Source organism: Anthonomus grandis, chromosome 7, assembly GCF_022605725.1.
Source record: "Anthonomus grandis grandis chromosome 7, icAntGran1.3, whole genome shotgun sequence".
Lineage (NCBI taxonomy): Eukaryota > Metazoa > Arthropoda > Insecta > Coleoptera > Curculionidae > Anthonomus > Anthonomus grandis.
This window is the reverse complement of record NC_065552.1, coordinates 20,113,982-20,128,239: the sequence shown is the minus strand read 5'-3', so window position 1 is coordinate 20,128,239 and position 14,258 is coordinate 20,113,982. Positions and strand designations below refer to the sequence as shown.

General features: G+C 32.7%; 1 protein-coding gene across 6 annotated transcripts in view; it reads left to right on the top strand.

Annotated features, from left to right (window-relative positions):
• LOC126738571 (uncharacterized) overlaps positions 1-14,258 on the top strand; it is a 263,439-nt gene that overhangs the window by 205,423 nt on the left and 43,758 nt on the right. For 5 of the 6 annotated variants that reach the window (XM_050443967.1, XM_050443962.1, XM_050443965.1 and 2 more), the window contains 8 exons: positions 2,164-2,286; positions 3,401-3,554; positions 6,273-6,427; positions 6,558-6,645; positions 9,115-9,601; positions 12,098-12,408; positions 12,462-12,688; positions 12,741-13,070. In XM_050443967.1, the coding sequence (XP_050299924.1) occupies positions 2,164-2,286; positions 3,401-3,554; positions 6,273-6,427; positions 6,558-6,645; positions 9,115-9,601; positions 12,098-12,408; positions 12,462-12,688; positions 12,741-13,070 (1,875 nt within the window). The remainder of the gene's footprint in view (positions 1-2,163; positions 2,287-3,400; positions 3,555-6,272; positions 6,428-6,557; positions 6,646-9,114; positions 9,602-12,097; positions 12,409-12,461; positions 12,689-12,740; positions 13,071-14,258) is intronic. The other variant, XM_050443968.1, reaches the window with a different exon arrangement.

The following is a 14,258-nucleotide window of genomic DNA, read 5'->3' as shown; positions in this document are numbered from 1 at the left end:
TTATGGAAAATCTGCGAACTTTAGTTTTTGTCGGTGGCTTTACTTTAGAATGATTTTATCCTGGCTTAAATTGTCTCTTAATCAGATAATCCAGAGGAAATTAGAAGTATATCACAAACCTGTTCTGAGTTAAAATTTATACAAAAAGTATCTATTAGTGTTTATGAGTAAGATGTAATTCTTGTGGATTGTGTAACAAGCATATGTAAATTAAGAAAGACGAAAAGGTTTTTTAAAGAATTCAGTTCATGGGAATCTACTACTAACTGGAAATAAAAGCAAAAGCAGTTCAAAGAACTCTAAAATTATTTTTGTATAGGCGATAAATAAATCTTTTCAGTTATATTAATACATTGTTGAATAATATTTTTGACCCAAATTAAGGTGCTACCATGTAAACATATTTCCTGCAGTATAATTGTTAAAGAGCATGGTTTCTCTAAAAAAGCAGTGTTCAGTGAAAAGTAAAATATCTAGAGAACCGACAGTATTATCCTATTAAATTTAGTGTTGTCCAAGGCTGTATCTATAAAAAATTATTGTTCGTACTAGTATTATGTGAACAACAAATTCCCGAAACTTGATAACCAAAGAGAGTTATATCAGAGGAGTGCTAATAACACCAGAGTTTACGTAAACTGAGTTAGTAACTCTCGAAGTACAGAAGTTTAGCACACTATCTCTAATAAATTTTCGCAGTCTACCCAAGCTCTTCTTATTAAGAAAATATATTGAACTTAAGAAATCTCTAAATTTAAATGTATTAGACAAATCAAGAAATTCAATATTAATTGAATCTTTTCAGGTTTTCAACCACCGATGTTATTTTTTGATTAACAGTATATTACTTGTGCGAGTATAATGGTAGTTAAAAGAATTGGGAAGAGTGGAAAAACTGCAGACAATCAAATTGGTAAACAAATTGAAAAACTGCAGACAACCAAAACACTTATTAGTTAAGAGAGTTATATCAGACATTCGAAAAGAACTGTCATTTAAACCAGCTAAAATAATTACATAATTAAATTATTAATAAACGAATCAGAATAACTAAATCCTTAAATTTACAAAATGGTTTAGATATTAAAACAATTTTAGAGTTTATCAGTTCTTTTGTTAAACTTCTTTTGCAAAATTGTCACTCAGAATAACAATTTTATTTTTTAAATTTAATTCAGGATGAGGCTTCTGATGAAGCATTTGAGGTGAAAGGCGACCGAATTTTTTAGGTTAACAATTTCTGACAAATAATTTTTTTTCGACCGCAAGGACTTTGATGCAGCAAAGCATTTCTTTATTTATGGTTGTTAAGTCTGTAATATAATTTTTTAGCGAATCTGTGTTAAGCTTCTTGTGTTAGAACTTTTCCTCAAATATGTTTAGGTTGATTATTAAGCCTTTATTTAGAGAATTCAATCCATTTAGATTAGCAGTAGGTTCATGCTTGTCCTTACCGATCAGGATGGTAATTTTAATGGTAAGTTCCTCATTTCGCTTATTAAGAATATCTAGCAAAAAAAGAAACATTTTCTCCGCTTCAGATACTTTACCCTCAAAAATCACATTATTTCTTTTCAAATTTTCCTTTTTTAATTTTAAGCAATTTTATAAACATAAAATCTTGTAACCTAATAAATTTTATGTTCAGTAAAGCAGGAACAATAAAAACAGTCAAAACTCGAACTGTTATTTAAATTTATCGAATACTCGAGCAAACTATCAGATTGCTTCGATATGATGTAGGGTCAAAACAAATCAAAACAAAAAAATAATACCACCAGAACCGACGAGCCAAAACATGACTGTCTGTATTTAAAATTTACGAAACAGCGATACAATTTACTGGTAACAACGTTGACACCTGTCAAATAACAAACCCTGCCGACTCTTATAAGTTTAAATTTAGTTTTCGTGGCCGCTTTTTTTTTCTAATTAACTATTAAAATTTCATAGCCATTACAGATTTTCTTCAAACGCTTGTTTGTCGTTGTTTTGCCGAATTAAACTTCGGTCTTAACATAACGTGTATGTTAGGCCCCCGAAGTAGCCGGCTGAACTTTTGTAACACTCTGTATATCCCTTGAATACGTCGTTGAATATAATTTAAATTGTACTGGTTATCAATATCTCTATATTAACTAATAGTACATATTTTTGAGCCAGTCTGACTGTTCTACATTGATCTCGCTGACCCAGAGATGTACTAAGGGCAATATCATTGAGGAAGTACACAGATACAGAAATGTTGACTTCAAGAGACCGCGTTTAAGTTTCTTAAGAGACCAAGTATAAATCATTTTTAAATTTATTACTTTAATATTGTGTTTTAATCATCATAATATGAATTAATGATTATTTGGTCACTTTTTTTAAATGTAAATATCACAATAATGGTAATATAGTCTTACAGTTAACTAATAAAATAATAATTTGAATAATACACTAATAATGCCTTAACATAATGCTTTAAAATAATATTACATTTTATTTCAGATAATAAAAATACAACTTACTTACAAAGTTATATTTGACTGACGAAAGAAACTAACTAATTTATATTTTTTACAATAAATTCAAGAGAAACTACGGGAATAAAGAATGAATTGATTCAATCGTAACGGATACTGCAATATAGTAAACGTAAAGCCTTTATATTTGAGTAGACACATAAAAATGCGGAAGAATGTATGAATGTATGTAGGAGCAGTAATATAGTATCATAGATAAATTTAACCAGCGACTAAATGAAATGCACAAATATTTTTCAACTTGAAGTTCCAATCCATTGGTACTGACTACGAGACACCAACTCCAAGTGCCAAGAGCTCAGGACGGCCTCAAGAGTTAGTGCCCAAACTCTTAAGGCCGTCGGAAAAAAGCAAGAAATTGAAAAACAAATTGTAAATGTTAAAAAGGTTAAATAAAATGGGATCAATGTGTGAACCCTGAAGCCCTTCTAGAAACGAGGGCTTCTTATATATTAGGTAGACCATTGTTCCGAAACATTCGCCACCTTTTAGTTGTATCCTGAGATGTCGTGTGGTGTTCCCGCCGCTCGCTGTATACTTGTCGCACCCTTAAGTCTATAACAACTATAGCAGATGCATATCTGATATTTGTTTAAACGCTATTCATCTGATACCATTTTTATTTCATAGTATGTTTTTTTAATTCAAGGAGAGTTAGTATTTAGCATTTTCTCAGGTTTCTCTTGACTTTTTACACGACGTGTTCAAAATAAAATAGAATTATAATCGCGCTAACGACTCTAATCGAAAATAACTGCTTGTACTTACCGCGATAAATTCTTTGATTCTGTACTGGACACCATATATTAATGAGTTTAAATACATATTATGAATAAACGATAAGTTTTAATAAATTAATTGATATTTTATAGGCCTCAACGCCTTCGGGTGACGCCACGGATAGAAATCCTATGTCACTGTTTTCAGTCAGTTCAGAGTCACTAGATCAAATCGTCAACAGGGAGAGGTACCTTCAATCAACTTTTGAAAGTATGTCAGGGACTGAAACGGAACATCATACGCCAAGTAAGTACATTAGTAGTAAATAAAAATTAGGTAAAAGACTGTAGAGAGAAAAAGAGATTTTTTAACAGGATGACTTTTTAGAAGAAAAAAAAGAGGGAAGTGGCTGTGCTACTCGAAGAATAGTATTAAACAATCAAAGCAAATATATTGAGTGCAGAGTATTTATTATTAGCTTAGCAGAGCGCCTTTGGAGTATGAGTCATCCATAAGTGCTAATTGTCAGTTATGCATAGGACTTCCGCATAGTGGAAAAAACATTTTCAGAAATAACACACCACTTAATGTAAAACGACGTACTGTATTTAAGAAAGGGGGAAGACGTTAATACCGTTCCATATTTGTGTTTAAATTATGTTAAAAAGAACAGCCAAAAGCGCTCTGCTAAATTAATAATAAATTTTCACTGTGACACTGAAACGTTGACCAAATATTAATTTATCGTCGCCTAACAGATTTAAAGTGATTTGAATCTAATAGAAATATCATAGGCATAGTTTAAAAAAGTTAGTCAGGCTATTTTAGCAAGTACCATACCACCTAATGGCTTCGATGGATCTTTTAAATTTTATTTCAATTTAAAGATAGGAAATACCTAAGAAAAACTCTTTATTTATTTGTTCAACACACCAAAAACCCAATATTATAAAATAATAATTACAAGCCCAGAAAGATTTATCCTGTATGCTATATGTCTAAGGAATTTATGCTGAACTCGCAATATTCGGAATATGGATATTTTAAGAAACAATACATGAACCATATTCCAAGTGAGTACGCAAGGGAACCCTAAAGCAGCCGAATGGAGTCAGTGCTCTGAAAATCACTAAAACATCTCTTGATTAAACCTTTTAAGTAATTTAGATTTGTCTGATGTCTAGATAAACTGCGAAGGGAGGTGCAAAAGAAAGTTATAGCTATTTAAACAATTAAACTTTCACTACCTTTCCCTACCTGATGAAAATCCATACGACAATGAGTCTTTGACGAAAATGATGTTTAAGGTTTCTAATTATGTTGAAAAAAAAGGTTAAGCTGACATTTTCCGGAAAAAATTACATTTGAATTATTGGCCTTTTAATTACGCCCACTAGTGGCCAAATTTCGGACTCAAAAATTATTTCCAGTTTCTCTTGACCACTTTTACAATGTCACAAAAAAAATACAATGATATCAGATTGACAGTTCCAGAGATATAGCCGTGATCCACGCTTAGTGAAGTATAAAAAAGATCGCCTTTTTGACACACCAGGGGCCGTATTTTTGAACCCATGCGAGAATCTTCGAATGCGAATAAAGTCGAGCGGCAAAATTCGCACAAGAATTAAAAAGTGCATTTTTGAACAGCATTCGAAATTTCATTCGCATGCGAACATGAAATGTAGTGGCAACGTAGCAAAGTCGAGTGCTATTGGAGGCCGTGTCAACCGGGATAGATTTTTAACCTAACCTAAAATTTAAGTCTAAAAACATCAGGGAATTTTGAGGTTTTTTCATGCGTTTCTTGGGTTTTTGCAAATTGACTTTTTTTTTTAAATGAACTAATTTCATTTATGGAAGAGCACCCGGAATTAAAGTCGGGCAAATTCACCCAAAATTTTTCGGCTAAAACTGCACAAGCCGTGTGGATAAAAGTAGCGGATAGATTACACAGTCTCTGGAGCACATAAAGAGTACATCAATTCTATCATAATAGTCTTGCTTAATCTATATAATTTATTAAATTGAGCATCTGAATACATTTCAAATGGGTCAAGAAATGAAGAGTACATCCTATTCCTTTCGACGACGTTTCTTTGCACAAGATTGTTTAATCTTGCCATTTGATTATTGTTATTTTTTTTTGTCAATAAACAACAAAAAAAGACTACGAAAATACTTAACCAACTCACAAATTTAAAAAAAAATACAAAGCTAGTTTAAAATCAAAAGACAAGTGGCAGAATCGCACACGAACTTTGAAATTCGAATGGTATATACCCATTCGAGATATTATGGTTTCAAAAATACGGCCCCAGATAGCACAGGAATCTCTCTAGAATAATAACCTTGAATTTGAACAATTTGATTTAAATTAATCCTGAATTAAATACGATTAAATCCACTATTGCAAGAATCTATCAACACTTCTGTCTGTATTATAACATTGTGTTTCTTTATATTATAACATTTTAGTAACTGTATAGCAACATTTGGTGATGGAAATTCTTTCCTCCAGGGAACTGACTAAAAAGCCAAAAAACGTTACAAGATTTAGCACAGCAGAACGACTAGCTACAAAACTGTCACTTATGCCAATTACAGGTGTTATGTACCTGGCCTTCAAGCGTTCAAGTTTTCTTCAACGGCCTTTAAGTTTTAGTGCGTTTGCTAGAAAATCAGTACTTATTCATATCGTCAATATTCCTCAGATATTAAGGAATAGTGGGTTTCATAGAATTTTAACCTCATAGAAAACAAGTTTGCGGAATAATTAATATATTATGCTTAATTTTCCATATACGTCTAAGACAACTTTGGTCATAAATCACCCTGTATATATTGCTATATTTCCTAAATTCATTAAATATCGAAAAAAATAAAAATAAACTGTATTGATTCGGGTTTATATAATCTTTCCTGAGTAAAAAAAATAAACAAATATCATATAGTAATTTTACTATTCAAAAGAAATGTAATTTTAAGTGGGATTTAATTAGTTTTTAAAATATTTTTTTCTAGGCAACAAATCATCTTTTTCCTCCAAATTTCTCACGAATAGTGGAAATCGTGCGGATGGTAACAGTAGCTCAGTGAAACGAAACGATCCTGAAGCTTTAAAGAAACGACAAGAACTAAGCAAAAGGATAGCTGAAACTAAGAAAAAACTAGAAAGTGTAAGATTTTTTTTTAATTGATGGTTTTATTTTAATTACTTAACTTATATTAGCGATTAAAATAAGATATATTGTAATTGTGGAATTATTATCAGTAGAATTTTATTAAGCGTTATAAAACCAATTTTAGGTCGGCCATTCCAGTCCTTTAAGATACAGTCAGTCGATTCACGACCTCAGCCACATTCCCGAGAAGGACAAATGGTCCAGGAAACAAGGTAAATGTCGCATTTTCCTGTGGCTTTTTTGTTTTTGAGGATGATAATGCAGTGCAGATTCTTGGTTACAATTTTCAGTAGTACTGTTGAAACTAAAAATCTTGAGACAAAAGATGATGTTTTTCGTAGAAGTTGCGGTAGTTAAGTATATATGTAGGAACTGAATACATATTATATTCAAAAAACACTCGTACTTAAGTTTAGGTTTTATATTTAGTAAGGTTGTTGGATTTTGATCAGTAGAGTAATTAGTTAAATAATCAATGTATATATTATGTCAACATTTCGAGCTCCATGAGATCATCTTCAGTTACTTAATTTTAGATTTGTATCTACAATAACATTCTGTTGCTCCGCAGCTGATTTCAAAGCTTCCAAAGCAAGGTAAAATTAAGGTCAAGGGTTTGTTTAGTGGATCTGTGAATTTTTTTAGAAATTATCAGTTTTTAAGATATCTTAGAAATTTGGACCCGGCAGATTAATATCAGATGGTTCTTAAGAAAATTTGATATTAATTTCTTGCTGTTATAGCTGGGAAGATGATTTTAAAGCTATTAGATAAAGAAAGGTCTAGGGTACATTTAATGGTTTTATGAATTTTTTGAGAATCAGTTTTCGAGGTAACTTAAAAATTTGAACTTGTCAGATTAATCTCACGATTGTTTAAGAAAACTTGCTGTAACTTTCTTCCTGTTAAGCTAGGAAGGAGATTTCAAAACTGTTGGGTAAAGAAAGGTCAATGGTACATTTAGTGGTTCTATTATTTTTAAAGAACATGTCAGTTTTTAAGATATCTCAGATGAACCATACCAATCATTCGGCAGATGAACCTTAAATTGTTTCTTATGAAAATTTTCTGAAATTATCTTGCTGTTGAAAATTTGCTGTAACTTTCTTGATGGTATAACAACTGAGGTTTCAGAGTTGTTAGATAAGGAAAGGTCAAGAGTTAATTTAGTGATTCTATGAATTTTTTGAGATATCCCAGGAATTTTGATCTGTCAGATGAACCTCAGATTGTTTTTTATCACAATTTGCTATAACTTTCTTGCTATAGCTAGGCAGGGGATTTTAAAAGTGTTGGGTAAAGAAAGATCGAATTTAGTGGTTCTATGAATTTTTTAAGAACTTATTGGTTTTTGAAATATTCCAGGAATGTGGATCCAACAGATGAATTTCGGATTGTTTTTTTATGTTAAGTTCTGGTAGCTTTCTTGCTGGTATAGCTAGTATGGAGATTTTAACTCTTAGATACAGGAAGGTATATTTGGTAATGTTATGCATTTTTTGAGAAATTATTAGTTTTGAGATATCCAACAGTTGCATGGTAAGACTCTAATGTCCAAGGGATCACTTAATAAGCCATACATTTGTTTTATTTGTTGCCTATGAGTCATAAAATGTTCGATAAATATTAACATTATGCCAAATCCATTCCTAGACAATGTATCTAGAAGTTATAGGGTGCAGTGTCAAAAGCCTTTGCAAAGTCCAAGATCACCGCTATACATTTTTCATGAAATTAAATATTTTTGGCAGTTTTTACATTATCCTCTGTATCTCGGAAATCATACAATACCAAATAATTTTGGACACCCAGTTTTCTCTTTTTGAGAACGCTTTCTTTAAAAGAAAAATCGAAACGTCGACATGATTTAGACCTTGTCTAATTGACTATTGACCGTTTTTTTTTCCAAGATTTCCAACTTTATACAAATGAGCAACCATTAAAAACAGCAATGGCAATTATTTTAATTTATTCTTTGGTTTAGACTTTGTCTGGTTTCCATCCATCTGATAGGTCTTGGTGAATTTTAGAGATTTTTATTAGATGTAGTGTGAATATATTGGCTTTCTTCTTATTATTAGCTATCCACTGTGACTCGGTCCCGCGATACACGTGAGTGTATATAAAACCGAGTTAATAGTCAATTGTTTCTTAGAGTGCGGGGCCGGAAACTTGGTCCCGTCTCGCAGTCAAAACGATCTCATTTCACGGTACAACGAGACAAAGTCTTTTTCTTCCTCTCCGTAAACCTTTTCCGACCCACAACCAAGAAAAAAGAACCCTTCCTCTTTCTGCCATCCAGAAAACAAATAAAGATAGATAGGTCGCACAGAGAATGCATTAACATAACAAGCAAGCAAGCATTTAACACGTAGAAACACAACATCGTATTTGTTTCCAACAGTTTCTTGATAGCGAAAAAATCCTTAGGGTAATATAACAATTTTTGGGTGTGCTGTAAGACCGTTTCTCATTTGTACAGACCAAACTTACTGCATTTACTTTTATTTCTTGCTGAGTAGTAAGGAAGGTGAATTGCTGTAATCTAATAAAAAATTTTAAAATTATTACCAAGAATATGCCACTAGCAACGTTTTGTTGGTGTTTGGTCTCCAATTAACAACTAATAATTTATGTATCTGTTCCGACCACTTTTTCCCATCCACTACAAACCCTAGCAGAGCCCGTAGATTGTTGTTCTACTAACACCTCAACTAACACCGCTACTAGAGTTGACGCAACATGCAACGTATGCAGTACGTCCGGTTCGGAAGTGCCTGTTAGCAAAAGCACACCGATAAATTTACAGTTGTGCGGCTGCTACATGATCGATATCGAGAAGAACACCTCGAATCTAAATCAGATTTTCGAAAGTTCCAAAAACGCGTCGAAAATTTCGCAATTTTTAAATTTGTCGTCGTTAACTTCCTCGTCCCCGTTCGATCCGGAAAGCCAGCAGTTCCGCGATTGCTTGGAGCAGGCGACTAAAAGTCCCGAAAAAAGTTTAAGCGAGTTTATCAGACCGAGGAAGTTGAAGCTCGATAAGACTTTGACGAAATATAAAATGCATAAGAGTCTCCCGGTGAGTCCCGTGAGTGAAGAGAGACAATTTGCTGATTACGTAGAGCAGAAGAAACATCAGGAGGCGCAACAGAGACAGAGTTTCAGGTAGGACAGAATTTTCTTTTAATATGCATTATATTTTTTTAAATTATGATTGTTTTTATTTATTTATAGCTAGAGGAGAAATTAAGAGCCTTAAACATTTAGTTGAAAAATTAATGAGGCGGGTTACAGGGTTTACCATTTAAGAGAGAAAACGGCCTATTGTTTGACTGTCCACGTATTTTTTAAAATAAAATGAGCTTAGTTACGATATACACATCTGACCAACGCAGGTCTTGAGGGCGGAAATCAATGCAATAATAGATCTAGTCACTAATTTAAAAATGAACGATGGCGTTTCTCCTAGTTGCCTCTTTACTCACTAGAGCTCCACCCAAATAGAGAATGGCGGAAGTATTATCGTTCTCTCTTTAACTTTCTGATTTTCTGATTCATGTTGATGTATGTATATTTCGTACGGCAAATCATTGTCATTCTCTTTTTTTAACTTAAGGTTTTACTTATAATTGTCAATGTCATTGATTAAATTTCCCGATCGTCTTTTTTTAATTCCTCGAAAAATACGGAGAAAATTTAAAAAATATGTCGTTTTCCTCTTAAATGGCAGGGAATTCCATTACATTTTAAGCTTTCTCTTATTTTGGTGATAATTGCAGGATATCTCCCTTAATATTAAAGATAAAACCTTGCAGATTTCATCACCTTTCAAACAATTTTTAATGCCACATACAAAAATAAGCTAACTTCTTTTGTTTCTGAGATAATGAAAAGGTTTAAGGGTAATTTTTGTATTCGCGCCAAGCAATATATAGGGTGGTACATCAGAAACAGTCCAGCAAGACTCAATAAGATTCTGTTGCGGAAGCTAAACTTCTATAATCTAGGAGATGAGTTTTATTATAGTTTTCTTCCTTAAGGGCGTTGCCAGAAAGTATTTGTAAATTCCCAATGCTTTTAATATCAATCTTTTACCCAAAACGTCTAACTTCACATCAATGAACTTCCTATATTTGTATATTAGTGAGGGATTTACCCTTGTGCTGGCAATAGCACTGTTCTCCGCCACGACCTAGACACCCAATCAATTGCATTGACAACCAAATATTTGATGCCATCCTCTTCTCAGTGAAGCTTTTAATACCTTCATCGGTTTTCTTTTTTTCTTTGGTCCACAGTTTCTTCACTGAGGAGTGTGGTGGTTAGTACTATCCTATCTTGGATACTAAAGGGATACTCACCATATCGATCGTGTGCCTATATCCATTGATTTGAAAGGCTGTGGTGTGTAGTTATGGTAAAAGGAAATCGGTGATGTGACTGATAGTTTGCCTAATAAATTATCGATCTCCGATTGACGATTTCTTAATCTAGTATTATGGGTATGTTGATTCAGAAAAATAAAACGAGATGAAGATATAGAGTAGGTGTTCAAAAATAAATTCCGAATTCACATCTAGAAAAGCTCTAGTAGAATCTTCTCTATATGGCCGGACATCCACCACTTACACACATCGAATGACATAAGGCAAAAGAGGCCTCTCTGTGTACCCACCGATTGCTAAACGCCGCAAGAGAAATGCGTTAGAGTTTAGTCTTGTACAGATTGTATCGATGTGAACATTTCAACGAACTCCAGGATCCATATTGACTCCTAAAAACTGACTTGAGAAAACGATATGGCAATTATTGTTGGCCGTGGGACAGTTTATTGACTGCAAGTCACCGCTCAGCACTTAACAGTATAATGGAAATTTGCATCACATACTGCGAAAAGTGTAAAAATAATTTATGTAAATTAGGCAACTCAAAAGCACACTCTGGCGCCTGTAGATTTAAATTCTAGTGGATATATAAGTTTGTACCTCATCTATTTGTTCAGCAGAACCACACGGGAATCAGTCAAATGCCATGCTTAGGCCACGGAAAGATGGGGCGTAGTTAGATTATTTTAAGAAGAACGCCATTTACTTTAAATACAAAAACATAAAAGAACTTTTACTTTTTGGTAAATTGTACTAAAAAAATATATTACCGGTTAGGGTATTATTAGTGATGTGAGGTGTCTAGCCACGCATAAGGGCTCTTGAATACAATTTTAATATAACAATTGGATGATAAATAGTACAGAATGTTAATAAGACTTTCTACTATTAAAAAAAATGTATTGAAAGTGCCTTGTGCGTGGCCAGGGGTCTCGAATACACTTTTTCATAATATATTATGAATGAAAACTGCAAAGTTCTATCTCATGGTAACGGAGGTATGCTCTTAAATGCAATTACAACTAAAATGGGACAAAAGTAATGGTTAGAAGAAATTATTTCATCATAATGCTGTTTTAATGTTTATAGGGGAATCTGAGATAGTTGAATGAGTAAGTGTGGATTAATTTGGCAATGAAAGAGTAAATGTTGGAAAATATAACTTCTCTTTAAAAAATAAAATTGTTGATTGTGGCAATACTAATTGATTTATTTTCTAGTAATTCTCTTTTAGATGCTTCTTTGCTTTACCTATAAAGATTCAAAATAATTTTAGTTATTTTTTGGATTTCGATTCAAAATCGACCGACGAAGGCTTCAAACAAATCTGCAGCGATATCGAGAAGTTTAGTCAAGATTTCAGCAGGCAATATGATCAAATTGACAAAGATTTTTGCGATAAAAACATGAAGCCAGAAGAAAACGCTGATCAAAAAACTGGCGATGACGAGGATTCAAATTTTAGTTCAGATTCTTTGGAGGATTACAATTTCTTCTCGTATTCCACGAAAAGAAGTAAAAAAACTGTTCCACCTAGAAGATGCGTTTCTAATAATGAAATATACCGGTATCAAGAGGAATATATAGGTAAGTATAATATGGAACAAAAAATTTGATTTAAATAATAAATTATTTTTTAGAAGAAATTCCTAAGAGTGAGTCTTTCTTCCTAAATCAAAATTACTCGGCACATGGCAGCCAAGAAAGCATCCTGTCTGACGAAAATAATTTAGATTATGATTACTACACTGGTCCTACTAAAAGTTACTGTAATAGTTTAGAAAGTGTCTTATCGAACGAGAGTGATTGCAAGAGTGCACCTTTAGAAGTACTTTTTGAAGATAAAAGAAAGCAGTTAATATCTGAAGTAAGATTTTTTACATTAGTATACCAATTATGCCAATCTTAATTTATTTTAGGCCAAATACTATATGCCACACTCACAGAGTCTTCCCAAAAACATATCATCGCAATTCGAGGCGGAGCTGTCCTCAAGTCTTCCTAAGAATTTCGTAGAACATTCTCACACTCCTTCCAGTAGTTGCCAAATTAACAAAAAAGTTAACACAAATCAAAAATGCATTGACTGTTTTAAAACTAGAGGACCGGTGAAAACGTGCCAAACCCAAACTGATTTTGAGACGCCTCAGGAGATCGTTGCTAAAAAGGGCAGCAGGGGATCTGAAGATTTCCAAAAAAAACTCTTGAAGTTTGAGAGTAGCATTGCTCAAGTTTCGGGAAAAAGACCGGTATGTTTTTTTAATAGTCATAATATGCTTTATTGTTTTGAACGGTGGAACGAGCACACAAAAAATATATCCATCAAACCTCATTTTAACAAATCATTTATTTGATCTAAACAAGTTTAAGGTAGTATGTCTATACCATATCTTATATTAATATCATAGACATAACTAAAAAACATTCTGAAACAAATGAAAACATAAAGTATAGAAACAAAACTTTAGTTAAGAACTTTTTAATAAAATAATTTAAACAAAAACAGTAAAACAAGAGTAAAAATAAATATCTCTCGCACAGAATAAAATTTGTCTACTAGGAACTACAAATAATTTAAATAAAAGTTACAATAGCAGAGATAATTCAGTTTACTTAAAGTGAAAACAAGAAAGTAAAATAAAATAGTTTTGTTTTAATATTTTTGTATATCATAAAAAAGCTCTCGAAACAAGCAACTTTTTGACTTCGTTTGAGCTTTTGAACTTTTTTTCCTGAGTCCAGAAGGTAAATATTCCATTTAGGAGTGAAAACGACATATTAAAAATTCCTTAAATGAATTTGCTAATAAAATTTTGTTAATGCTAATATAACTTAATAATTACTTATAATAACTTAATAAATCTCAAATGCTAATATATTTTTTAAAATTATTTAGAGATAAACATTTTATTTTAAATGGACGAACGTTGAAAAAACCAAAATCCCGATCGGTAGAGAGGTACCAAGTCTGCTTTATGTCGAGTGTTATAGTTATGTATGTCTTGGTAAGCCATAAATAAGTGAACATTACGTTTATCATAAAGAAGGTTTTCCAAAACGTACACTTAGGCAGCGTGAGAATGCCAAGATATTTAAATGCCGTTTTACAGTCCTCCCTGTAAGTGAGACCTGTCAGTACTCCTATCACTTTCCTTTGAATAGCAAGTACACGCTTGGCATTATGCTCTCCAGTCCAGAACACCCATGTTGGTGACAAACAGCAAAGTAGGCGCAGTTCTTAGAACTGATCCAGACATCCTATCACTGACCTTTTCTAGCAAATTTATTTTATTAGGCTTGGCAACCAGCTCATCGATGTGATGTGACCCCAATGTAAATGTTGGTCTAGAGTGACCCCAAGGAATTTAGATCCCTCATTGGGAATACGATCTTAAGGATCTTATCAGCATTCATCACAAGACGATGGCTGCAAAACC